This window comes from Anser cygnoides, chromosome 2, assembly GCF_040182565.1.
Source record: "Anser cygnoides isolate HZ-2024a breed goose chromosome 2, Taihu_goose_T2T_genome, whole genome shotgun sequence".
NCBI lineage: Eukaryota > Metazoa > Chordata > Aves > Anseriformes > Anatidae > Anser > Anser cygnoides.
This window is the reverse complement of record NC_089874.1, coordinates 162,742,710-162,768,682: the sequence shown is the minus strand read 5'-3', so window position 1 is coordinate 162,768,682 and position 25,973 is coordinate 162,742,710. Positions and strand designations below refer to the sequence as shown.

General features: G+C 55.1%; 4 protein-coding genes across 4 annotated transcripts; all 4 read right to left on the bottom strand.

Annotated features, from left to right (window-relative positions):
- Positions 1-3,681: 3,681 nt before the first annotated feature.
- LOC136789965 (feather keratin 1-like) lies at positions 3,682-4,368 on the bottom strand. The gene is made up of 2 exons (XM_066991295.1): positions 4,285-4,368; positions 3,682-4,075 (listed from the first exon to the last, which is right to left on the bottom strand). Exon 2 carries the CDS (start codon positions 4,053-4,055, stop codon positions 3,750-3,752), a length of 306 nt encoding a protein of 101 aa, XP_066847396.1. The 5' UTR covers positions 4,056-4,075; positions 4,285-4,368; the 3' UTR covers positions 3,682-3,749.
- A 5,681-nt stretch (positions 4,369-10,049) lies between these two features.
- On the bottom strand, positions 10,050-10,912 carry LOC136789832 (feather keratin 1-like). Its single transcript, XM_066990839.1, has 2 exons — positions 10,769-10,912; positions 10,050-10,559 (listed from the first exon to the last, which is right to left on the bottom strand). Exons 1-2 carry the CDS (start codon positions 10,878-10,880, stop codon positions 10,234-10,236), a joined length of 438 nt encoding a protein of 145 aa, XP_066846940.1. The 5' UTR covers positions 10,881-10,912; the 3' UTR covers positions 10,050-10,233.
- Positions 10,913-16,533: 5,621 nt separating this feature from the next.
- On the bottom strand, positions 16,534-17,396 carry LOC136789964 (feather keratin 1-like). The gene is made up of 2 exons (XM_066991294.1): positions 17,253-17,396; positions 16,534-17,043 (listed from the first exon to the last, which is right to left on the bottom strand). The coding sequence occupies exons 1-2, from the start codon at positions 17,362-17,364 to the stop codon at positions 16,718-16,720; spliced, it is 438 nt and encodes a 145-aa protein (XP_066847395.1). The 5' UTR covers positions 17,365-17,396; the 3' UTR covers positions 16,534-16,717.
- A 5,555-nt stretch (positions 17,397-22,951) lies between these two features.
- Positions 22,952-23,510, bottom strand: LOC136789963 (feather keratin 1-like). Its single transcript, XM_066991293.1, has one exon. It carries the CDS (start codon positions 23,508-23,510, stop codon positions 23,205-23,207), a length of 306 nt encoding a protein of 101 aa, XP_066847394.1. The 3' UTR covers positions 22,952-23,204.
- Positions 23,511-25,973: the final 2,463 nt, after the last annotated feature.

Genomic DNA, 25,973 nt, shown 5'->3' with positions numbered 1-25,973 from the left:
CGTCCCTCGACCTGCTGGTCACACCTCTGTTGAAGCAGCCCAGGGTGCAGGTGGCTTTCTGGGCTGCAGGCGTGCACTGCTGGGTCCTGTCGAGCCTTTGGTCCACCAGAACAACCCAAGTCCATCTCTGCAGGGCTGCTCTCAATGAGTTCTTCTCCCAGTCTGTCCTCCTGACTGGGATTGCCCCGACCCAGGTGCAACACCTTGAACTTGGACTTGTTGAAGCTCATGTGGTTCACATGAGCCCGCTTCTGCAGCCTGTCCAGGTCCCTTTGGCTGAAGAGCGTTGAGTGAAGAAAGGAGGAGTGTCAGGCTGGCATGCATTAGAACTTTATTGAGGAAGACTCATGAAAAGGAAGGAGCACAAAGAGAAGGGCCGTGGTCAGAGGTGCAAGCAGAGTGACCATCAGCAGCTATGCATTTTGTGTGGGGGCTATTCCCAGAGCACGGAGATGAGAGCATCCTCAGTCCATGAAGTGGCTTGCAGGGCATTGTTAGCTGCTGTCAGGGGTGCTGGCGTGGGTCCTTAGCAGGGGTAGCAGGCTCTTCTGCCAGAGAAGCAGCCCAGGCCTCCAAGGCCCCAGCCTCCAAGGCCCCATCCTCCAAAGCCTCCAGAGGAGATGGGCACTCCCTGGGAGCTGAGGTTGCTGCCCACGGCAGCTGATGCGGAGGATCCAACGGCGGTGTTCTGGGGGAAGGAGCTGAGGATGGGTCCTGGCAGGGTGACCACCACGGTGGAAGGCTGGATGGCGACGTGGGAGTCCTCGCACTGCCTGACACAGGGCTCGTTGCAGCTGTTAGCCAGCGGGGTGGGTCCGCAGGGGCGGCAGATGTCGTAGCAGGACATGTCTGTGGTGCGGAGGGTCCCTGGAAGAGAGGGTGTTGGGAAGTCGGAGGGTGTTGGGGGCACGAGAAGCAGTGCTGGGGGAAGCCAAGGGAGTGGGGAGGCCTGGGGTTTTGCGGAGCATGGCAGTGGGGAGGCGGAAGGGCTGCTGAGGCTGGGGGCAGAGGGCGTATGAAGAGCTAGGCCTGTTGGGGCGGGTGAAGGAAGGGGGTGGGGTTCAGGCTCACCTTGTTGGGCGCAGGGGAGAAGGCGTCGGGAGGAGTGTGTGAGTGTGAGAGGCGCAGGGCCGACTTTTATGCTGGTCCTTGAGTGCCCGCGGGGCGAGAGAGCCTTTGCGCATGACAGCATTTGGCGTGAGCTGCTCTTGCATGCCAAAGCCTGGCAAGTAATGAGGTGGGGTGTGGTGTCCTTCCCACAACTCGACCTTTTCATTTCCTCCTGTTGAGGACATGGTGTTGGGTCCTGGTGGCACCTTCAAAGTGAGAGTATTAGAGGCTGGAGCATTTCTGTGAAAGGTGCATGGCAGGGCAGGTAGATGATGTGGCCAAAGGCTGGCTGAGGTGTGGTGTCATGAGTGAGGTCTTTGCATGGCATTTATGTGGTGTGGCCCAGCCACACTGGGCTTTGTGGCTGTGAGGAAATCATTGCAGTGGAGCGTATCGGGCATAGAAGAGGGTGCTACGAAAAGAAGGAATGAGAGATGAGTAGGTCCTACACTGGCCATGTTTCCTGACACCGTAGGCTTCCTCGCCTTTCCTCCAAAGCCGAAGCCACCAGAAAAGTCAAGCCTTGACGCTCTGCTTGATGGGACGTTTTGGGCTGGGTGGGGAGGTCCGTGAGCGGCCCTGAGATTCATGAAAGGCGGAGGACAAGAGGTACAGTCAGAAAGGGCCAGCTGGGAGCCATTGTGTTATTGGGGGTGATATTTGGCATTTGTGTCAAGGGAGAAACCTATTTCTCTGCCCAGTGTTTGATTTTCTGAAAGGTGATTTGGACATTTCAGACGGAACTGGAGGCATGTGGTCTGCAACTCCAAAGTGTGGGCGAATGTCAAGGCCTTCCACTGCTTAGCCAAGGTGAGTGTTTTGCAGGCTGTCCAACAGGTGAGTGGTGCGTGTTGCTGAGGAAGACGGGGAGGCTGTGCCACTGGATGTGCTTAAGTGCACAGGACCTATCAGGTTGCACCCACAAATGCTGAGAGTCCTGGCTGAAATCTTCACAAGGCTACATTCAGCTTTCTTTGAAAGTTCTTGGTGACTGGGTTCCTGAAGACTGGAATAGACTCATCCCACTCTGATGTTCAACAAGATGGCGAAGGAAGGTCTGGGAAACTGCAGGCTGGTCACTCTGTCATCCGTCGCTGGGAATGTTTTGAAAGAAATCCTCCTGCAAAGCATTGACAAGCCCATGAACGGTAAGAAAGAGATGGGGACTAGTCAGCATGGATCTACAAAGAGCAGATCATACTTGAGCCTTCTCAGTGTCTTCTACGTTGAAGTGACGTGCTGGGTGGACAAGGGGAGAGCAGGAATTGTTGCTTACCTTGCCTTTAGTAAAGGCTTTGATGATTGCTCCAATGACATGGCCATTCAGAAGCTGAGGAAGTACGGGTTTCTTTGAGAAAGAGCCATGGTTGGGGATTTGGTGAGCCCAAGATCCAGCCTCATCTCAGAGGCGCAACCGTCATTCTATGACATTGATTGAAGTGTCTTGATGGTGTCTGTCAGGGGTGGTGTCCAGAAAATCCCAATGGGAAAGAGTAGTTCAGTGCGTGCTGACTTCTATTGGTGCAGCCCTGGAGATGGCTGGCTTTCTGGGCCGCGAGTGTACATCGCTGGCTCACATTGAGATGTTTCTCCACCAATACCCCCAAGTCATTCTCTGTGGGGCTGCTCTCAATCCACTCGTTGCTCAGGCTGTATTGATGTTGGGGATTGTCTCGACCCAAATGCAGGACTTTGCATTCGGCCTTGTTGAACTCCTTGAGGTTTGCTTGGGCCCACCTGTCAAGCCTGTCAAGGTCCTTCCAGATGGCATCCCTTTCCTCTAAGGTGTCGGCCCCCCCACAGAGCTTGGTGCCATGTGCAAACTTGCTGAGGGCCCGCTCCATCCCACTGTGTATGTCAGGGGCAAGGAGGTGAGATAACACAGGTCCCAGGACAGACCCCTGAGAGAAAGCACTCCTCCATTTTATCTACCTGGGCATCGAAGTGTTGGCCGCTACTCCTTGAATGTGCTCATCCAGCCAATTAGTTGTCTGCTAAGTGGTCTGTCCATCAAATCTGTGACTCCTCTTGTTTAAAAACCAGGGTACATGTAAGAGTGCTGTCTAGCTGCTTCCTGAACAGCAACAGGCTTGGGCCCTGCCGGCCTGCTGAGCCCTGCTTAATGTTGAGTGAAGTTGAAGGAGTGTTGGGAGCAGAAAGGAAGGGGAGACATCACAGGCTGACATGCACGAGAACTTTATTGTGGAAAAAAAGAGTGCAAACACTTGCAGAGTAGAAGGGACCTGTTCTGTGGTGCAAGTAGTGCAACCATCAGCCTGTGTCCCATGGTACAGCAGGTTTTCGCAGAGCCCCAAGGTCTTCGTGCACTGCAATAGAATCAGCACATGAGAGGTGCCGGGTGGGTTTGTAGCTGGGAGTAAGCCATTGCAGTGGAGAGTACTGGACATGGAAGACGGTGGAAGGAGAACAAGGAAGTGAGAGAGGAGTAGGCTGTCCATCAGCCATGTTTCCAGGCAGCATGGACTGGCCCCGTTCCCTGCTAGAGTGCGGAGTGCCCTGAGAAGAAGAGCCGAGGCTGGGGAGCCTGTGCGCTATGAAGAGCACGGAGGTGCGTCCTCAGTCGAAGAGCTGGCTTGCATGGAGTTGGAGGCTTCTGTCAGGGGTGTTGGTGTGGGTCCTTAGCAGGGGTAGCAGGCCCTTCCGCCAGAGAAGCAGCCCAGGCCTCCAAGGCCAAAGCCTCCAAAGCCACCGGAGGAGATGGGCACTCCCTGGGAGCTGAGGTTGCTGCCCACGGCAGCTGATGCGGAGGATCCAACGGCGGTGTTCTGGGGGAAGGAGCTGAGGATGGGTCCTGGCAGGGTGACCACCACGGTGGAAGGCTGGATGACGACGTGGGAGTCCTCGCACTGCCTGACACAGGGCTCGTTGCAGCTGTTAGCCAGCGGGGTGGGTCCGCAGGGGCGGCAGATGTCGTAGCAGGACATGTCTGTGGTGCGGAAGGTCCCTGGAAGAGAGGGTGCTGGGAAGTCAGAGGGTGTTGGGGGCGTGAGGAGCGGTGCTGGGGGAGGCCAAGGGAGTGGGGAGGCCTAGGGTGGGACTTTGGGGAGTATGGCGGTGGTGAAGCGGAAGGGCTGTTGAGGCTGGGGGCAGAAAGAGTCTGGAGAGATGGGTCCAGTGTGGCGGGTGAAGGGGGGGAGCGGGGCTTAGGCTCACCTTGTTGGGCGCAGAGGAGAAGGCGTCGGGAGGAGTGTGTGAGGGTGCGAGGCGCAGGGCCGCTTTTATGCTGGGTCACGAGTGCCCGCGGGGCGAGAGAGCCTTTGCGCATGACAGCATTTGGCGTGAGCTGCTCTTATATGCCAAAACCCATCAAGTAATGAGGTGGGGTGTGTTGTCCCCACAATGCTCCATCTTCATTTCCTCCTGTTGAGGATGTTGGAAGTGGTGGAACATTTCAAGTGAGAGTATTAAAGGGATAGTTCCTGAAGGTTCGTTAAAGGGCTGGCAGAAGATGCATGCATGACATGGGAGAAGTGCATTGTTGTCAGTGAGGTCATGGTTTGGCACTCCTGAGGTGTGGTCGGTGGCTCTGTTGTGAGGAGGGGGCCCCCGTTGTTGGCATCCCCAGCAGGCTGGTCAGGGCTTCTCAGGTATGCTGGGCGTGATGCGCTACCACTTGCATCACATTCACTCCCTCCGTGCCTTCATCCCAACTCACGAGCCTGCTTTTAGCCCTTGTCTTTCCTGTTTGGTGTGCTGCATTGGTGGCTTGGTGGTCATCTTGTAGGTAGAGGATGTATCTGGGAGCAAGTGGGCTCCCTGTCTTGTCCTTGGGGCCGCAGTCAAAAGAGGCAGAGGAGGGGAGTTTGCATAGTAGGATGTTGTAGTCGCGGGCCTGTCTTAGGGCTGACAGGACTAAGTGCGTTGGGAGTCCTGCCATGCTTCCCAAAGGGTTGCGTTGGCGACTCCGTAGCGCTCCCTTTTGTGGGGCCAGCATGTTGACAGCCGGGGCTTTGGCCTCCTGCAGTTTGGTGGGAGTCCCTTAGGCTGTTCTTTGTGGTGGGGGTCAAGGGGGAATCCTATTTCTGTGCGTGGTGTTCAACGTTGAGACAGACGATATGGACGTTTTAGAGGGGAGCTGGAGGTGTGTATGCTGCTTGTAGCTGTGAACATGGGGCCCCAGTGGTGATGGTTGCATTGCGAGGATTGGGGAATGGCAAGTGCAGCCCCTGATCTGCCGAGGTGAGTGTTTTGTAGGCTGTCCCACTGGAGCTTGTTGACGAGGATGATGGGGAGGCTGTGTAGCTGGTTATGCAGGAGTCCGTGGGACCTGACAGGCTGCACCTGCAAATGCTGAGTGTCGTGGCTGATACGTTTTCAATAAATAGCTCTCTCAGTTACCTTTGAAAAGTCACGGCGACTGGGAGAGGTTCCTGAAAAGTGGAAGAGACTCATCCCACTCTTATGTTCAAAAGATGAAGGAGGAATGTCTGGGAAACTGCAGCCTGGTCAGCCTGAGGTCAGAGTCTGGGAAGGTTCTGAAGGAAATCCTCCCAGAATGTGTTCTCAAGTACGGAAAAGTGATGGAGAGTAGTCAGCGTGGATTTATAGAGAGCATATCCCCTGTGTGCCTACATAGCATCTTCTACGGAGAAGTGACTGACGTCCTACATATATGACTCTGTGATAGTGTTTGTTGTGAAGGTGTAGGATCACAGAGGCACAAAAAACATCGCTTATTGGCTCAGCACTGGGCAGCGGCAGGTCCCTTTGTAGATGGCTGAAAGAGGCCCTTATCAAACATGGGGCAACTGCTGGATTGTTCTCATAGAGGCCACCCCTGCAGCCCCCACTACCAAAACCTTGCCACGTAAAAACAGAACACTAGGGGAGGTCTTGTGGCACTTTTCAACCTGATCTTGAACCGTGTATTTATACAGGGTGAAGTGGGAGTCATCATAGAATCATAGAATGGCTCACCTTGGAAGGGACCTTAGGGATCATCTAACTCCAGCCCCCTGCCGGAGGCAGGGATGCCACCCACCAGATCACGTTGGCCAAGGCCCCATCCAGGCTGGCCTTGAACACCTCCACGCCTGGGGTAACCACAACTTCTCTTGGCAACCTGTTCCAGTGCCTCATCCTCTCACAGTGAAGAATTTCCTTTTCATGTCTAGTCTAAATCTATCCTCTTTTAGTTGAAGACCATTCCCCCTTGTCCTATCATTATCTACCCAAGGAAAGAGACGTTCTCCGTCTTTTTCAGAAGACCCCTTCAAGTACTGAAAGGTCTCAAGGAAGTCTCCGCAGAGCCTGCACTTCTCCAGGCTGAACATCCCGAGCTCTCTGAGCCTTCTTTCATAGGGGAGGTGCTCAAGGTGGTGCCTCACGAGGACAGAGCAGAGGGGGACAATCACGTCCCTCGACCTGCTGGTCACACCTCTGTTGAAGCAGCCCAGGGTGCAGGTGGCTTTCTGGGCTGCAGGCGTGCACTGCTGGGTCCTGTCGAGCCTTTGGTCCACCAGAACAACCCAAGTCCATCTCTGCAGGGCTGCTCTCAATGAGTTCTTCTCCCAGTCTGTCCTCCTGACTGGGATTGCCCCGACCCAGGTGCAACACCTTGAACTTGGACTTGTTGAAGCTCATGTGGTTCACATGAGCCCGCTTCTGCAGCCTGTCCAGGTCCCTTTGGCTGAAGAGCGTTGAGTGAAGAAAGGAGGAGTGTCAGGCTGGCATGCATTAGAACTTTATTGAGGAAGACTCATGAAAAGGAAGGAGCACAAAGAGAAGGGCCGTGGTCAGAGGTGCAAGCAGAGTGACCATCAGCAGCTATGCATTTTGTGTGGGAGCTATTCCCAGAGCACGGAGATGAGAGCATCCTCAGTCCATGAAGTGGCTTGCAGGGCATTGTTAGCTGCTGTCAGGGGTGCTGGCGTGGGTCCTTAGCAGGGGTAGCAGGCTCTTCTGCCAGAGAAGCAGCCCAGGCCTCCAAGGCCCCAGCCTCCAAGGCCCCATCCTCCAAAGCCTCCAGAGGAGATGGGCACTCCCTGGGAGCTGAGGTTGCTGCCCACGGCAGCTGATGCGGAGGATCCAACGGCGGTGTTCTGGGGGAAGGAGCTGAGGATGGGTCCTGGCAGGGTGACCACCACGGTGGAAGGCTGGATGGCGACGTGGGAGTCCTCGCACTGCCTGACACAGGGCTCGTTGCAGCTGTTAGCCAGCGGGGTGGGTCCGCAGGGGCGGCAGATGTCGTAGCAGGACATGTCTGTGGTGCGGAGGGTCCCTGGAAGAGAGGGTGTTGGGAAGTCGGAGGGTGTTGGGGGCACGAGAAGCAGTGCTGGGGGAAGCCAAGGGAGTGGGGAGGCCTGGGGTTTTGCGGAGCATGGCAGTGGGGAGGCGGAAGGGCTGCTGAGGCTGGGGGCAGAGGGCGTATGAAGAGCTAGGCCTGTTGGGGCGGGTGAAGGAAGGGGGTGGGGTTCAGGCTCACCTTGTTGGGCGCAGGGGAGAAGGCGTCGGGAGGAGTGTGTGAGTGTGAGAGGCGCAGGGCCGACTTTTATGCTGGTCCTTGAGTGCCCGCGGGGCGAGAGAGCCTTTGCGCATGACAGCATTTGGCGTGAGCTGCTCTTGCATGCCAAAGCCTGGCAAGTAATGAGGTGGGGTGTGGTGTCCTTCCCACAACTCGACCTTTTCATTTCCTCCTGTTGAGGACATGGTGTTGGGTCCTGGTGGCACCTTCAAAGTGAGAGTATTAGAGGCTGGAGCATTTCTGTGAAAGGTGCATGGCAGGGCAGGTAGATGATGTGGCCAAAGGCTGGCTGAGGTGTGGTGTCATGAGTGAGGTCTTTGCATGGCATTTATGTGGTGTGGCCCAGCCACACTGGGCTTTGTGGCTGTGAGGAAATCATTGCAGTGGAGCGTATCGGGCATAGAAGAGGGTGCTACGAAAAGAAGGAATGAGAGATGAGTAGGTCCTACACTGGCCATGTTTCCTGACACCGTAGGCTTCCTCGCCTTTCCTCCAAAGCCGAAGCCACCAGAAAAGTCAAGCCTTGACGCTCTGCTTGATGGGACGTTTTGGGCTGGGTGGGGAGGTCCGTGAGCGGCCCTGAGATTCATGAAAGGCGGAGGACAAGAGGTACAGTCAGAAAGGGCCAGCTGGGAGCCATTGTGTTATTGGGGGTGATATTTGGCATTTGTGTCAAGGGAGAAACCTATTTCTCTGCCCAGTGTTTGATTTTCTGAAAGGTGATTTGGACATTTCAGACGGAACTGGAGGCATGTGGTCTGCAACTCCAAAGTGTGGGCGAATGTCAAGGCCTTCCACTGCTTAGCCAAGGTGAGTGTTTTGCAGGCTGTCCAACAGGTGAGTGGTGCGTGTTGCTGAGGAAGACGGGGAGGCTGTGCCACTGGATGTGCTTAAGTGCACAGGACCTATCAGGTTGCACCCACAAATGCTGAGAGTCCTGGCTGAAATCTTCACAAGGCTACATTCAGCTTTCTTTGAAAGTTCTTGGTGACTGGGTTCCTGAAGACTGGAATAGACTCATCCCACTCTGATGTTCAACAAGATGGCGAAGGAAGGTCTGGGAAACTGCAGGCTGGTCACTCTGTCATCCGTCGCTGGGAATGTTTTGAAAGAAATCCTCCTGCAAAGCATTGACAAGCCCATGAACGGTAAGAAAGAGATGGGGACTAGTCAGCATGGATCTACAAAGAGCAGATCATACTTGAGCCTTCTCAGTGTCTTCTACGTTGAAGTGACGTGCTGGGTGGACAAGGGGAGAGCAGGAATTGTTGCTTACCTTGCCTTTAGTAAAGGCTTTGATGATTGCTCCAATGACATGGCCATTCAGAAGCTGAGGAAGTACGGGTTTCTTTGAGAAAGAGCCATGGTTGGGGATTTGGTGAGCCCAAGATCCAGCCTCATCTCAGAGGCGCAACCGTCATTCTATGACATTGATTGAAGTGTCTTGATGGTGTCTGTCAGGGGTGGTGTCCAGAAAATCCCAATGGGAAAGAGTAGTTCAGTGCGTGCTGACTTCTATTGGTGCAGCCCTGGAGATGGCTGGCTTTCTGGGCCGCGAGTGTACATCGCTGGCTCACATTGAGATGTTTCTCCACCAATACCCCCAAGTCATTCTCTGTGGGGCTGCTCTCAATCCACTCGTTGCTCAGGCTGTATTGATGTTGGGGATTGTCTCGACCCAAATGCAGGACTTTGCATTCGGCCTTGTTGAACTCCTTGAGGTTTGCTTGGGCCCACCTGTCAAGCCTGTCAAGGTCCTTCCAGATGGCATCCCTTTCCTCTAAGGTGTCGGCCCCCCCACAGAGCTTGGTGCCATGTGCAAACTTGCTGAGGGCCCGCTCCATCCCACTGTGTATGTCAGGGGCAAGGAGGTGAGATAACACAGGTCCCAGGACAGACCCCTGAGAGAAAGCACTCCTCCATTTTATCTACCTGGGCATCGAAGTGTTGGCCGCTACTCCTTGAATGTGCTCATCCAGCCAATTAGTTGTCTGCTAAGTGGTCTGTCCATCAAATCTGTGACTCCTCTTGTTTAAAAACCAGGGTACATGTAAGAGTGCTGTCTAGCTGCTTCCTGAACAGCAACAGGCTTGGGCCCTGCCGGCCTGCTGAGCCCTGCTTAATGTTGAGTGAAGTTGAAGGAGTGTTGGGAGCAGAAAGGAAGGGGAGACATCACAGGCTGACATGCACGAGAACTTTATTGTGGAAAAAAAGAGTGCAAACACTTGCAGAGTAGAAGGGACCTGTTCTGTGGTGCAAGTAGTGCAACCATCAGCCTGTGTCCCATGGTACAGCAGGTTTTCGCAGAGCCCCAAGGTCTTCGTGCACTGCAATAGAATCAGCACATGAGAGGTGCCGGGTGGGTTTGTAGCTGGGAGTAAGCCATTGCAGTGGAGAGTACTGGACATGGAAGACGGTGGAAGGAGAACAAGGAAGTGAGAGAGGAGTAGGCTGTCCATCAGCCATGTTTCCAGGCAGCATGGACTGGCCCCGTTCCCTGCTAGAGTGCGGAGTGCCCTGAGAAGAAGAGCCGAGGCTGGGGAGCCTGTGCGCTATGAAGAGCGCAGAGGTGCGTCCTCAGTCGAAGAGCTGGCTTGCATGGAGTTGGAGGCTTCTGTCAGGGGTGTTGGTGTGGGTCCTTAGCAGGGGTAGCAGGCCCTTCCGCCAGAGAAGCAGCCCAGGCCTCCAAGGCCAAAGCCTCCAAAGCCACCGGAGGAGATGGGCACTCCCTGGGAGCTGAGGTTGCTGCCCACGGCAGCTGATGCGGAGGATCCAACGGCGGTGTTCTGGGGGAAGGAGCTGAGGATGGGTCCTGGCAGGGTGACCACCACGGTGGAAGGCTGGATGACGACGTGGGAGTCCTCGCACTGCCTGACACAGGGCTCGTTGCAGCTGTTAGCCAGCGGGGTGGGTCCGCAGGGGCGGCAGATGTCGTAGCAGGACATGTCTGTGGTGCGGAAGGTCCCTGGAAGAGAGGGTGCTGGGAAGTCAGAGGGTGTTGGGGGCGTGAGAAGCGGTGCTGGGGGAGGCCAAGGGAGTGGGGAGGCCTAGGGTGGGACTTTGGGGAGTATGGCGGTGGTGAAGCGGAAGGGCTGTTGAGGCTGGGGGCAGAAAGAGTCTGGAGAGATGGGTCCAGTGTGGCGGGTGAAGGGGGGGAGCGGGGCTTAGGCTCACCTTGTTGGGCGCAGAGGAGAAGGCGTCGGGAGGAGTGTGTGAGGGTGCGAGGCGCAGGGCCGCTTTTATGCTGGGTCACGAGTGCCCGCGGGGCGAGAGAGCCTTTGCGCATGACAGCATTTGGCGTGAGCTGCTCTTATATGCCAAAACCCATCAAGTAATGAGGTGGGGTGTGTTGTCCCCACAATGCTCCATCTTCATTTCCTCCTGTTGAGGATGTTGGAAGTGGCGGAACATTTCAAGTGAGAGTATTAAAGGGATAGTTCCTGAAGGTTCGTTAAAGGGCTGGCAGAAGATGCATGCATGACATGGGAGAAGTGCATTGTTGTCAGTGAGGTCATGGTTTGGCACTCCTGAGGTGTGGTCGGTGGCTCTGTTGTGAGGAGGGGGCCCCCGTTGTTGGCATCCCCAGCAGGCTGGTCAGGGCTTCTCAGGTATGCTGGGCGTGATGCGCTACCACTTGCATCACATTCACTCCCTCCGTGCCTTCATCCCAACTCACGAGCCTGCTTTTAGCCCTTGTCTTTCCTGTTTGGTGTGCTGCATTGGTGGCTTGGTGGTCATCTTGTAGGTAGAGGATGTATCTGGGAGCAAGTGGGCTCCCTGTCTTGTCCTTGGGGCCGCAGTCAAAAGAGGCAGAGGAGGGGAGTTTGCATAGCAGGATGTTGTAGTCGCGGGCCTGTCTTAGGGCTGACAGGACTAAGTGCGTTGGGAGTCCTGCCATGCTTCCCAAAGGGTTGCGTTGGCGACTCCGTAGCGCTCCCTTTTGTGGGGCCAGCATGTTGACAGCCGGGGCTTTGGCCTCCTGCAGTTTGGTGGGAGTCCCTTAGGCTGTTCTTTGTGGTGGGGGTCAAGGGGGAATCCTATTTCTGTGCGTGGTGTTCAACGTTGAGACAGACGATATGGACGTTTTAGAGGGGAGCTGGAGGTGTGTATGCTGCTTGTAGCTGTGAACATGGGGCCCCAGTGGTGATGGTTGCATTGCGAGGATTGGGGAATGGCAAGTGCAGCCCCTGATCTGCCGAGGTGAGTGTTTTGTAGGCTGTCCCACTGGAGCTTGTTGACGAGGATGATGGGGAGGCTGTGTAGCTGGTTATGCAGGAGTCCGTGGGACCTGACAGGCTGCACCTGCAAATGCTGAGTGTCGTGGCTGATACGTTTTCAATAAATAGCTCTCTCAGTTACCTTTGAAAAGTCACGGCGACTGGGAGAGGTTCCTGAAAAGTGGAAGAGACTCATCCCACTCTTATGTTCAAAAGATGAAGGAGGAATGTCTGGGAAACTGCAGCCTGGTCAGCCTGAGGTCAGAGTCTGGGAAGGTTCTGAAGGAAATCCTCCCAGAATGTGTTCTCAAGTACGGAAAAGTGATGGAGAGTAGTCAGCGTGGATTTATAGAGAGCATATCCCCTGTGTGCCTACATAGCATCTTCTACGGAGAAGTGACTGACGTCCTACATATATGACTCTGTGATAGTGTTTGTTGTGAAGGTGTAGGATCACAGAGGCACAAAAAACATCGCTTATTGGCTCAGCACTGGGCAGCGGCAGGTCCCTTTGTAGATGGCTGAAAGAGGCCCTTATCAAACATGGGGCAACTGCTGGATTGTTCTCATAGAGGCCACCCCTGCAGCCCCCACTACCAAAACCTTGCCACGTAAAAACAGAACACTAGGGGAGGTCTTGTGGCACTTTTCAACCTGATCTTGAACCGTGTATTTATACAGGGTGAAGTGGGAGTCATCATAGAATCATAGAATGGCTCACCTTGGAAGGGACCTTAGGGATCATCTAACTCCAGCCCCCTGCCGGAGGCAGGGATGCCACCCACCAGATCACGTTGGCCAAGGCCCCATCCAGGCTGGCCTTGAACACCTCCACGCCTGGGGTAACCACAACTTCTCTTGGCAACCTGTTCCAGTGCCTCATCCTCTCACAGTGAAGAATTTCCTTTTCATGTCTAGTCTAAATCTATCCTCTTTTAGTTGAAGACCATTCCCCCTTGTGCTATCATTATCTACCCAAGGAAAGAGACGTTCTCCGTCTTTTTCAGAAGACCCCTTCAAGTACTGAAAGGTCTCAAGGAAGTCTCCGCAGAGCCTGCACTTCTCCAGGCTGAACATCCCGAGCTCTCTGAGCCTTCTTTCATAGGGGAGGTGCTCAAGGTGGTGCCTCACGAGGACAGAGCAGAGGGGGACAATCACGTCCCTCGACCTGCTGGTCACACCTCTGTTGAAGCAGCCCAGGGTGCAGGTGGCTTTCTGGGCTGCAGGCGTGCACTGCTGGGTCCTGTCGAGCCTTTGGTCCACCAGAACAACCCAAGTCCATCTCTGCAGGGCTGCTCTCAATGAGTTCTTCTCCCAGTCTGTCCTCCTGACTGGGATTGCCCCGACCCAGGTGCAACACCTTGAACTTGGACTTGTTGAAGCTCATGTGGTTCACATGAGCCCGCTTCTGCAGCCTGTCCAGGTCCCTTTGGCTGAAGAGCGTTGAGTGAAGAAAGGAGGAGTGTCAGGCTGGCATGCATTAGAACTTTATTGAGGAAGACTCATGAAAAGGAAGGAGCACAAAGAGAAGGGCCGTGGTCAGAGGTGCAAGCAGAGTGACCATCAGCAGCTATGCATTTTGTGTGGGGGCTATTCCCAGAGCACGGAGATGAGAGCATCCTCAGTCCATGAAGTGGCTTGCAGGGCATTGTTAGCTGCTGTCAGGGGTGCTGGCGTGGGTCCTTAGCAGGGGTAGCAGGCTCTTCTGCCAGAGAAGCAGCCCAGGCCTCCAAGGCCCCAGCCTCCAAGGCCCCATCCTCCAAAGCCTCCAGAGGAGATGGGCACTCCCTGGGAGCTGAGGTTGCTGCCCACGGCAGCTGATGCGGAGGATCCAACGGCGGTGTTCTGGGGGAAGGAGCTGAGGATGGGTCCTGGCAGGGTGACCACCACGGTGGAAGGCTGGATGGCGACGTGGGAGTCCTCGCACTGCCTGACACAGGGCTCGTTGCAGCTGTTAGCCAGCGGGGTGGGTCCGCAGGGGCGGCAGATGTCGTAGCAGGACATGTCTGTGGTGCGGAGGGTCCCTGGAAGAGAGGGTGTTGGGAAGTCGGAGGGTGTTGGGGGCACGAGAAGCAGTGCTGGGGGAAGCCAAGGGAGTGGGGAGGCCTGGGGTTTTGCGGAGCATGGCAGTGGGGAGGCGGAAGGGCTGCTGAGGCTGGGGGCAGAGGGCGTATGAAGAGCTAGGCCTGTTGGGGCGGGTGAAGGAAGGGGGTGGGGTTCAGGCTCACCTTGTTGGGCGCAGGGGAGAAGGCGTCGGGAGGAGTGTGTGAGTGTGAGAGGCGCAGGGCCGACTTTTATGCTGGTCCTTGAGTGCCCGCGGGGCGAGAGAGCCTTTGCGCATGACAGCATTTGGCGTGAGCTGCTCTTGCATGCCAAAGCCTGGCAAGTAATGAGGTGGGGTGTGGTGTCCTTCCCACAACTCGACCTTTTCATTTCCTCCTGTTGAGGACATGGTGTTGGGTCCTGGTGGCACCTTCAAAGTGAGAGTATTAGAGGCTGGAGCATTTCTGTGAAAGGTGCATGGCAGGGCAGGTAGATGATGTGGCCAAAGGCTGGCTGAGGTGTGGTGTCATGAGTGAGGTCTTTGCATGGCATTTATGTGGTGTGGCCCAGCCACACTGGGCTTTGTGGCTGTGAGGAAATCATTGCAGTGGAGCGTATCGGGCATAGAAGAGGGTGCTACGAAAAGAAGGAATGAGAGATGAGTAGGTCCTACACTGGCCATGTTTCCTGACACCGTAGGCTTCCTCGCCTTTCCTCCAAAGCCGAAGCCACCAGAAAAGTCAAGCCTTGACGCTCTGCTTGATGGGACGTTTTGGGCTGGGTGGGGAGGTCCGTGAGCGGCCCTGAGATTCATGAAAGGCGGAGGACAAGAGGTACAGTCAGAAAGGGCCAGCTGGGAGCCATTGTGTTATTGGGGGTGATATTTGGCATTTGTGTCAAGGGAGAAACCTATTTCTCTGCCCAGTGTTTGATTTTCTGAAAGGTGATTTGGACATTTCAGACGGAACTGGAGGCATGTGGTCTGCAACTCCAAAGTGTGGGCGAATGTCAAGGCCTTCCACTGCTTAGCCAAGGTGAGTGTTTTGCAGGCTGTCCAACAGGTGAGTGGTGCGTGTTGCTGAGGAAGACGGGGAGGCTGTGCCACTGGATGTGCTTAAGTGCACAGGACCTATCAGGTTGCACCCACAAATGCTGAGAGTCCTGGCTGAAATCTTCACAAGGCTACATTCAGCTTTCTTTGAAAGTTCTTGGTGACTGGGTTCCTGAAGACTGGAATAGACTCATCCCACTCTGATGTTCAACAAGATGGCGAAGGAAGGTCTGGGAAACTGCAGGCTGGTCACTCTGTCATCCGTCGCTGGGAATGTTTTGAAAGAAATCCTCCTGCAAAGCATTGACAAGCCCATGAACGGTAAGAAAGAGATGGGGACTAGTCAGCATGGATCTACAAAGAGCAGATCATACTTGAGCCTTCTCAGTGTCTTCTACGTTGAAGTGACGTGCTGGGTGGACAAGGGGAGAGCAGGAATTGTTGCTTACCTTGCCTTTAGTAAAGGCTTTGATGATTGCTCCAATGACATGGCCATTCAGAAGCTGAGGAAGTACGGGTTTCTTTGAGAAAGAGCCATGGTTGGGGATTTGGTGAGCCCAAGATCCAGCCTCATCTCAGAGGCGCAACCGTCATTCTATGACATTGATTGAAGTGTCTTGATGGTGTCTGTCAGGGGTGGTGTCCAGAAAATCCCAATGGGAAAGAGTAGTTCAGTGCGTGCTGACTTCTATTGGTGCAGCCCTGGAGATGGCTGGCTTTCTGGGCCGCGAGTGTACATCGCTGGCTCACATTGAGATGTTTCTCCACCAATACCCCCAAGTCATTCTCTGTGGGGCTGCTCTCAATCCACTCGTTGCTCAGGCTGTATTGATGTTGGGGATTGTCTCGACCCAAATGCAGGACTTTGCATTCGGCCTTGTTGAACTCCTTGAGGTTTGCTTGGGCCCACCTGTCAAGCCTGTCAAGGTCCTTCCAGATGGCATCCCTTTCCTCTAAGGTGTCGGCCCCCCCACAGAGCTTGGTGCCATGTGCAAACTTGCTGAGGGCCCGCTCCATCCCACTGTGTATGTCAGGGGCAAGGAGGTGAGATAACACAGGTCCCAGGACAGACCCCTGAGAGAAAGCACTCCTCCATTTTATCTACCTGGGCATCGAAGTGTTGGCCGCTACTCCTTGAATGTGCTCATCCAGCCAATTAGTTGTCTGCTAAGTGGTCTGTCCATCAAATCTGTGACTCCTCTTGTTTAAAAACCAGGGTACATGTAAGAGTGCTGTCTAGCTGCTTCCTGAACAGCAACAGGCTTGGGCCCTGCCGGCCTGCTGAGCCCTGCTTAATGTTGAGTGAAGTTGAAGGAGTGTTGGGAGCAGAAAGGAAGGGGAGACATCACAGGCTGACATGCACGAGAACTTTATTGTGGAAAAAAAGAGTGCAAACACTTGCAGAGTAGAAGGGACCTGTTCTGTGGTGCAAGTAGTGCAACCATCAGCCTGTGTCCCATGGTACAGCAGGTTTTCGCAGAGCCCCAAGGTCTTCGTGCACTGCAATAGAATCAGCACATGAGAGGTGCCGGGTGGGTTTGTAGCTGGGAGTAAGCCATTGCAGTGGAGAGTACTGGACATGGAAGACGGTGGAAGGAGAACAAGGAAGTGAGAGAGGAGTAGGCTGTCCATCAGCCATGTTTCCAGGCAGCATGGACTGGCCCCGTTCCCTGCTAGAGTGCGGAGTGCCCTGAGAAGAAGAGCCGAGGCTGGGGAGCCTGTGCGCTATGAAGAGCGCAGAGGTGCGTCCTCAGTCGAAGAGCTGGCTTGCATGGAGTTGGAGGCTTCTGTCAGGGGTGTTGGTGTGGGTCCTTAGCAGGGGTAGCAGGCCCTTCCGCCAGAGAAGCAGCCCAGGCCTCCAAGGCCAAAGCCTCCAAAGCCACCGGAGGAGATGGGCACTCCCTGGGAGCTGAGGTTGCTGCCCACGGCAGCTGATGCGGAGGATCCAACGGCGGTGTTCTGGGGGAAGGAGCTGAGGATGGGTCCTGGCAGGGTGACCACCACGGTGGAAGGCTGGATGACGACGTGGGAGTCCTCGCACTGCCTGACACAGGGCTCGTTGCAGCTGTTAGCCAGCGGGGTGGGTCCGCAGGGGCGGCAGATGTCGTAGCAGGACATGTCTGTGGTGCGGAAGGTCCCTGGAAGAGAGGGTGCTGGGAAGTCAGAGGGTGTTGGGGGCGTGAGGAGCGGTGCTGGGGGAGGCCAAGGGAGTGGGGAGGCCTAGGGTGGGACTTTGGGGAGTATGGCGGTGGTGAAGCGGAAGGGCTGTTGAGGCTGGGGGCAGAAAGAGTCTGGAGAGATGGGTCCAGTGTGGCGGGTGAAGGGGGGGAGCGGGGCTTAGGCTCACCTTGTTGGGCGCAGAGGAGAAGGCGTCGGGAGGAGTGTGTGAGGGTGCGAGGCGCAGGGCCGCTTTTATGCTGGGTCACGAGTGCCCGCGGGGCGAGAGAGCCTTTGCGCATGACAGCATTTGGCGTGAGCTGCTCTTATATGCCAAAACCCATCAAGTAATGAGGTGGGGTGTGTTGTCCCCACAATGCTCCATCTTCATTTCCTCCTGTTGAGGATGTTGGAAGTGGCGGAACATTTCAAGTGAGAGTATTAAAGGGATAGTTCCTGAAGGTTCGTTAAAGGGCTGGCAGAAGATGCATGCATGACATGGGAGAAGTGCATTGTTGTCAGTGAGGTCATGGTTTGGCACTCCTGAGGTGTGGTCGGTGGCTCTGTTGTGAGGAGGGGGCCCCCGTTGTTGGCATCCCCAGCAGGCTGGTCAGGGCTTCTCAGGTATGCTGGGCGTGATGCGCTACCACTTGCATCACATTCACTCCCTCCGTGCCTTCATCCCAACTCACGAGCCTGCTTTTAGCCCTTGTCTTTCCTGTTTGGTGTGCTGCATTGGTGGCTTGGTGGTCATCTTGTAGGTAGAGGATGTATCTGGGAGCAAGTGGGCTCCCTGTCTTGTCCTTGGGGCCGCAGTCAAAAGAGGCAGAGGAGGGGAGTTTGCATAGTAGGATGTTGTAGTCGCGGGCCTGTCTTAGGGCTGACAGGACTAAGTGCGTTGGGAGTCCTGCCATGCTTCCCAAAGGGTTGCGTTGGCGACTCCGTAGCGCTCCCTTTTGTGGGGCCAGCATGTTGACAGCCGGGGCTTTGGCCTCCTGCAGTTTGGTGGGAGTCCCTTAGGCTGTTCTTTGTGGTGGGGGTCAAGGGGGAATCCTATTTCTGTGCGTGGTGTTCAACGTTGAGACAGACGATATGGACGTTTTAGAGGGGAGCTGGAGGTGTGTATGCTGCTTGTAGCTGTGAACATGGGGCCCCAGTGGTGATGGTTGCATTGCGAGGATTGGGGAATGGCAAGTGCAGCCCCTGATCTGCCGAGGTGAGTGTTTTGTAGGCTGTCCCACTGGAGCTTGTTGACGAGGATGATGGGGAGGCTGTGTAGCTGGTTATGCAGGAGTCCGTGGGACCTGACAGGCTGCACCTGCAAATGCTGAGTGTCGTGGCTGATACGTTTTCAATAAATAGCTCTCTCAGTTACCTTTGAAAAGTCACGGCGACTGGGAGAGGTTCCTGAAAAGTGGAAGAGACTCATCCCACTCTTATGTTCAAAAGATGAAGGAGGAATGTCTGGGAAACTGCAGCCTGGTCAGCCTGAGGTCAGAGTCTGGGAAGGTTCTGAAGGAAATCCTCCCAGAATGTGTTCTCAAGTACGGAAAAGTGATGGAGAGTAGTCAGCGTGGATTTATAGAGAGCATATCCCCTGTGTGCCTACATAGCATCTTCTACGGAGAAGTGACTGACGTCCTACATATATGACTCTGTGATAGTGTTTGTTGTGAAGGTGTAGGATCACAGAGGCACAAAAAACATCGCTTATTGGCTCAGCACTGGGCAGCGGCAGGTCCCTTTGTAGATGGCTGAAAGAGGCCCTTATCAAACATGGGGCAACTGCTGGATTGTTCTCATAGAGGCCACCCCTGCAGCCCCCACTACCAAAACCTTGCCACGTAAAAACAGAACACTAGGGGAGGTCTTGTGGCACTTTTCAACCTGATCTTGAACCGTGTATTTATACAGGGTGAAGTGGGAGTCATCATAGAATCATAGAATGGCTCACCTTGGAAGGGACCTTAGGGATCATCTAACACCAGCCCCCTGCCGGAGGCAGGGATGCCACCCACCAGATCACGTTGGCCAAGGCCCCATCCAGGCTGGCCTTGAACACCTCCACGCCTGGGGTAACCACAACTACACTTGGCAACCTGTACCAGTGCCTCATCCTCTCACATTGAAGTAATTTCCTTTTCATGTCTAGTCTAAATCTATCCTCTTTTAGTTGAAGACCATTCCCCCTTGTCCTATCATTATCTACCCAAGGAAAGAGACGTTCTCCGTCTTTTTCAGAAGACCCCTTCAAGTACTGAAAGGTCTCAAGGAAGTCTCCGCAGAGCCTGCACTTCTCCAGGCTGAACATCCCGAGCTCTCTGAGCCTTCTTTCATAGGGGAGGTGCTCAAGGTGGTGCCTCACGAGGACAGAGCAGAGGGGGACAATCACGTCCCTCGACCTGCTGGTCACACCTCTGTTGAAGCAGCCCAGGGTGCAGGTGGCTTTCTGGGCTGCAGGCGTGCACTGCTGGGTCCTGTCGAGCCTTTGGTCCACCAGAACAACCCAAGTCCATCTCTGCAGGGCTGCTCTCAATGAGTTCTTCTCCCAGTCTGTCCTCCTGACTGGGATTGCCCCGACCCAGGTGCAACACCTTGAACTTGGACTTGTTGAAGCTCATGTGGTTCACATGAGCCCGCTTCTGCAGCCTGTCCAGGTCCCTTTGGCTGAAGAGCGTTGAGTGAAGAAAGGAGGAGTGTCAGGCTGGCATGCATTAGAACTTTATTGAGGAAGACTCATGAAAAGGAAGGAGCACAAAGAGAAGGGCCGTGGTCAGAGGTGCAAGCAGAGTGACCATCAGCAGCTATGCATTTTGTGTGGGGGCTATTCCCAGAGCACGGAGATGAGAGCATCCTCAGTCCATGAAGTGGCTTGCAGGGCATTGTTAGCTGCTGTCAGGGGTGCTGGCGTGGGTCCTTAGCAGGGGTAGCAGGCTCTTCTGCCAGAGAAGCAGCCCAGGCCTCCAAGGCCCCAGCCTCCAAGGCCCCATCCTCCAAAGCCTCCAGAGGAGATGGGCACTCCCTGGGAGCTGAGGTTGCTGCCCACGGCAGCTGATGCGGAGGATCCAACGGCGGTGTTCTGGGGGAAGGAGCTGAGGATGGGTCCTGGCAGGGTGACCACCACGGTGGAAGGCTGGATGGCGACGTGGGAGTCCTCGCACTGCCTGACACAGGGCTCGTTGCAGCTGTTAGCCAGCGGGGTGGGTCCGCAGGGGCGGCAGATGTCGTAGCAGGACATGTCTGTGGTGCGGAGGGTCCCTGGAAGAGAGGGTGTTGGGAAGTCGGAGGGTGTTGGGGGCACGAGAAGCAGTGCTGGGGGAAGCCAAGGGAGTGGGGAGGCCTGGGGTTTTGCGGAGCATGGCAGTGGGGAGGCGGAAGGGCTGCTGAGGCTGGGGGCAGAGGGCGTATGAAGAGCTAGGCCTGTTGGGGCGGGTGAAGGAAGGGGGTGGGGTTCAGGCTCACCTTGTTGGGCGCAGGGGAGAAGGCGTCGGGAGGAGTGTGTGAGTGTGAGAGGCGCAGGGCCGACTTTTATGCTGGTCCTTGAGTGCCCGCGGGGCGAGAGAGCCTTTGCGCATGACAGCATTTGGCGTGAGCTGCTCTTGCATGCCAAAGCCTGGCAAGTAATGAGGTGGGGTGTGGTGTCCTTCCCACAACTCGACCTTTTCATTTCCTCCTGTTGAGGACATGGTGTTGGGTCCTGGTGGCACCTTCAAAGTGAGAGTATTAGAGGCTGGAGCATTTCTGTGAAAGGTGCATGGCAGGGCAGGTAGATGATGTGGCCAAAGGCTGGCTGAGGTGTGGTGTCATGAGTGAGGTCTTTGCATGGCATTTATGTGGTGTGGCCCAGCCACACTGGGCTTTGTGGCTGTGAGGAAATCATTGCAGTGGAGCGTATCGGGCATAGAAGAGGGTGCTATGAAAAGAAGGAATGAGAGATGAGTAGGTCCTACACTGGCCATGTTTCCTGACACCGTAGGCTTCCTCGCCTTTCCTCCAAAGCCAAGGCCACCAGAAAACTCAAGCCTTGACGCTCTGCTTGATGGGACGTTTTGGGCTGGGTGGGGAGGTCCGTGAGCGGCCCTGAGATTCATGAAAGGCGGAGGACAAGAGGTACAGTCAGAAAGGGCCAGCTGGGAGCCATTGTGTTATTGGGGGTGATATTTGGCATTTGTGTCAAGGGAGAAACCTATTTCTCTGCCCAGTGTTTGATTTTCTGAAAGGTGATTTGGACATTTCAGACGGAACTGGAGGCATGTGGTCTGCAACTCCAAAGTGTGGGCGAATGTCAAGGCCTTCCACTGCTTAGCCAAGGTGAGTGTTTTGCAGGCTGTCCAACAGGTGAGTGGTGCGTGTTGCTGAGGAAGACGGGGAGGCTGTGCCACTGGATGTGCTTAAGTGCACAGGACCTATCAGGTTGCACCCACAAATGCTGAGAGTCCTGGCTGAAATCTTCACAAGGCTACATTCAGCTTTCTTTGAAAGTTCTTGGTGACTGGGTTCCTGAAGACTGGAATAGACTCATCCCACTCTGATGTTCAACAAGATGGCGAAGGAAGGTCTGGGAAACTGCAGGCTGGTCGCTCTGTCATCCGTCGCTGGGAGTGTTTTGAAAGAAATCCTCCTGCAAAGCACTGACAAGCCCATGAACGGTAAGAAAGAGATGGGGACTAGTCAGCATGGATCTACAAAGAGCAGATCATACTTGAGCCTTCTCAGTGTCTTCTACGTTGAAGTGACGTGCTGGGTGGACAAGGGGAGAGCAGGAATTGTTGCTTACCTTGCCTTTAGTAAAGGCTTTGATGATTGCTCCAATGACATGGCCATTCAGAAGCTGAGGAAGTACGGGTCTCTTTGAGAAAGAGCCATGGTTGGGGATTTGGTGAGCCCAAGATCCAGCCTCATCTCAGAGGCGCAACCGTCATTCTATGACGTTGATTGAAGTGTCTTGATGGTGTCTGTCAGGGGTGGTGTCCAGAAAATCCCAATGGGAAAGAGAGTAGTTCAGTGCGTGCTGACTTCTATTGGTGCAGCCCTGGAGATGGCTGGCTTTCTGGGCCGCGAGTGTACATCGCTGGCTCACATTGAGATGTTTCTCCACCAATACCCCCAAGTCATTCTCTGTGGGGCTGCTCTCAATCCACTCGTTGCTCAGGCTGTATTGATGTTGGGGATTGTCTCGACCCAAATGCAGGACTTTGCATTCGGCCTTGTTGAACTCCTTGAGGTTTGCTTGGGCCCACCTGTCAAGCCTGTCAAGGTCCTTCCAGATGGCATCCCTTTCCTCTAAGGTGTCAGCCCCCCCACAGAGCTTGGTGCCATGTGCAAACTTGCTGAGGGCCCGCTCCATCCCACTGTGTATGTCAGGGGCAAGGAGGTGAGATAACACAGGTCCCAGGACAGACCCCTGAGAGAAAGCACTCCTCCATTTTATCTACCTGGGCATCGAAGTGTTGGCCGCTACTCCTTGAATGTGCTCATCCAGCCAATTAGTTGTCTGCTAAGTGGTCTGTCCATCAAATCTGTGACTCCTCTTGTTTAAAAACCAGGATACATGTAAGAGTGCTGTCTAGCTGCTTCCTGAACAGCAACAGGCTTGGGCCCTGCCGGCCTGCTGAGCCCTGCTTAATGTTGAGTGAAGTTGAAGGAGTGTTGGGAGCAGAAAGGAAGAGGAGACATCACAGGCTGACATGCACGAGAACTTTATTGTGGAAAAAAAGAGTGCAAACACTTGCAGAGTAGAAGGGACCTGTTCTGTGGTGCAAGTAGTGCAACCATCAGCCTGTGTCCCATGGTACAGCAGGTTTTCGCAGAGCCCCAAGGTCTTCGTGCACTGCAATAGAATCAGCACATGAGAGGTGCCGGGTGGGTTTGTAGCTGGGAGTAAGCCATTGCAGTGGAGAGTACTGGACATGGAAGACGGTGGAAGGAGAACAAGGAAGTGAGAGAGGAGTAGGCTGTCCATCAGCCATGTTTCCAGGCAGCATGGACTGGCCCCGTTCCCTGCTAGAGTGCGGAGTGCCCTGAGAAGAAGAGCCGAGGCTGGGGAGCCTGTGCGCTATGAAGAGCGCGGAGGTGCGTCCTCAGTCGAAGAGCTGGCTTGCATGGAGTTGGAGGCTTCTGTCAGGGGTGTTGGTGTGGGTCCTTAGCAGGGGTAGCAGGCCCTTCCGCCAGAGAAGCAGCCCAGGCCTCCAAGGCCAAAGCCTCCAAAGCCACCGGAGGAGATGGGCACTCCCTGGGAGCTGAGGTTGCTGCCCACGGCAGCTGATGCGGAGGATCCAACGGCGGTGTTCTGGGGGAAGGAGCTGAGGATGGGTCCTGGCAGGGTGACCACCACGGTGGAAGGCTGGATGACGACGTGGGAGTCCTCGCACTGCCTGACACAGGGCTCATTGCAGCTGTTAGCCAGCGGGGTGGGTCCGCAGGGGCGGCAGATGTCGTAGCAGGACATGTCTGTGGTGCGGAAGGTCCCTGGAAGAGAGGGTGCTGGGAAGTCAGAGGGTGTTGGGGGCGTGAGGAGCGGTGCTGGGGGAGGCCAAGGGAGTGGGGAGGCCTAGGGTGGGACTTTGGGGAGTATGGCGGTGGTGAAGCGGAAGGGCTGTTGAGGCTGGGGGCAGAAAGAGTCTGGAGAGATGGGTCCAGTGTGGCGGGTGAAGGGGGGGAGCGGGGCTTAGGCTCACCTTGTTGGGCGCAGAGGAGAAGGCGTCGGGAGGAGTGTGTGAGGGTGCGAGGCGCAGGGCCGACTTTTATGCTGGGTCACGAGTGCCCGCGGGGCGAGAGAGCCTTTGCGCATGACAGCATTTGGCGTGAGCTGCTCTTATATGCCAAAACCCATCAAGTAATGAGGTGGGGTGTGTTGTCCCCACAATGCTCCATCTTCATTTCCTCCTGTTGAGGATGTTGGAAGTGGCGGAACATTTCAAGTGAGAGTATTAAAGGGATAGTTCCTGAAGGTTCGTTAAAGGGCTGGCAGAAGATGCATGCATGACATGGGAGAAGTGCATTGTTGTCAGTGAGGTCATGGTTTGGCACTCCTGAGGTGTGGTCGGTGGCTCTGTTGTGAGGAGGGGGCCCCCGTTGTTGGCATCCCCAGCAGGCTGGTCAGGGCTTCTCAGGTATGCTGGGCGTGATGCGCTACCACTTGCATCACATTCACTCCCTCCGTGCCTTCATCCCAACTCACGAGCCTGCTTTTAGCCCTTGTCTTTCCTGTTTGGTGTGCTGCATTGGTGGCTTGGTGGTCATCTTGTAGGTAGAGGATGTATCTGGGAGCAAGTGGGCTCCCTGTCTTGTCCTTGGGGCCGCAGTCAAAAGAGGCAGAGGAGGGGAGTTTGCATAGCAGGATGTTGTAGTCGCGGGCCTGTCTTAGGGCTGACAGGACTAAGTGCGTTGGGAGTCCTGCCATGCTTCCCAAAGGGTTGCGTTGGCGACTCCGTAGCGCTCCCTTTTGTGGGGCCAGCATGTTGACAGCCGGGGCTTTGGCCTCCTGCAGTTTGGTGGGAGTCCCTTAGGCTGTTCTTTGTGGTGGGGGTCAAGGGGGAATCCTATTTCTGTGCGTGGTGTTCAACGTTGAGACAGACGATATGGACGTTTTAGAGGGGAGCTGGAGGTGTGTATGCTGCTTGTAGCTGTGAACATGGGGCCCCAGTGGTGATGGTTGCATTGCGAGGATTGGGGAATGGCAAGTGCAGCCCCTGATCTGCCGAGGTGAGTGTTTTGTAGGCTGTCCCACTGGAGCTTGTTGACGAGGATGATGGGGAGGCTGTGTAGCTGGTTATGCAGGAGTCCGTGGGACCTGACAGGCTGCACCTGCAAATGCTGAGTGTCGTGGCTGATACGTTTTCAATAAATAGCTCTCTCAGTTACCTTTGAAAAGTCACGGCGACTGGGAGAGGTTCCTGAAAAGTGGAAGAGACTCATCCCACTCTTATGTTCAAAAGATGAAGGAGGAATGTCTGGGAAACTGCAGCCTGGTCAGCCTGAGGTCAGAGTCTGGGAAGGTTCTGAAGGAAATCCTCCCAGAATGTGTTCTCAAGTACGGAAAAGTGATGGAGAGTAGTCAGCGTGGATTTATAGAGAGCATATCCCCTGTGTGCCTACATAGCATCTTCTACGGAGAAGTGACTGACGTCCTACATATATGACTCTGTGATAGTGTTTGTTGTGAAGGTGTAGGATCACAGAGGCACAAAAAACATCGCTTATTGGCTCAGCACTGGGCAGCGGCAGGTCCCTTTGTAGATGGCTGAAAGAGGCCCTTATCAAACATGGGGCAACTGCTGGATTGTTCTCATAGAGGCCACCCCTGCAGCCCCCACTACCAAAACCTTGCCACGTAAAAACAGAACACTAGGGGAGGTCTTGTGGCACTTTTCAACCTGATCTTGAACCGTGTATTTATACAGGGTGAAGTGGGAGTCATCATAGAATCATAGAATGGCTCACCTTGGAAGGGACCTTAGGGATCATCTAACTCCAGCCCCCTGCCGGAGGCAGGGATGCCACCCACCAGATCACGTTGGCCAAGGCCCCATCCAGGCTGGCCTTGAACACCTCCACGCCTGGGGTAACCACAACTTCTCTTGGCAACCTGTTCCAGTGCCTCATCCTCTCACAGTGAAGAATTTCCTTTTCATGTCTAGTCTAAATCTATCCTCTTTTAGTTGAAGACCATTCCCCCTTGTGCTATCATTATCTACCCAAGGAAAGAGACGTTCTCCGTCTTTTTCAGAAGACCCCTTCAAGTACTGAAAGGTCTCAAGGAAGTCTCCGCAGAGCCTGCACTTCTCCAGGCTGAACATCCCGAGCTCTCTGAGCCTTCTTTCATAGGGGAGGTGCTCAAGGTGGTGCCTCACGAGGACAGAGCAGAGGGGGACAATCACGTCCCTCGACCTGCTGGTCACACCTCTGTTGA

Excerpts from the sequence above, each read along its gene's own strand:
- LOC136789964 (XM_066991294.1), bottom strand. The coding sequence starts at position 17,364 with ATGCGCAAAGGCTCTCTCGCCCCGCGGGCACTCGTGACCCAGCATAAA. Across the intron at positions 17,044-17,252 it reads TCTCCTCTGCGCCCAACAAG|GGACCTTCCGCACCACAGAC; the intron begins GTGAGCCTAAGC and ends CCTCTCTTCCAG.
- LOC136789965 (XM_066991295.1), bottom strand. The coding sequence starts at position 4,055 with ATGTCCTGCTACGACATCTGCCGCCCCTGCGGACCCACCCCGCTGGCT.
- LOC136789832 (XM_066990839.1), bottom strand. The coding sequence starts at position 10,880 with ATGCGCAAAGGCTCTCTCGCCCCGCGGGCACTCGTGACCCAGCATAAA. Across the intron at positions 10,560-10,768 it reads TCTCCTCTGCGCCCAACAAG|GGACCTTCCGCACCACAGAC; the intron begins GTGAGCCTAAGC and ends CCTCTCTTCCAG.
- LOC136789963 (XM_066991293.1), bottom strand. The coding sequence starts at position 23,510 with ATGTCCTGCTACGACATCTGCCGCCCCTGCGGACCCACCCCGCTGGCT.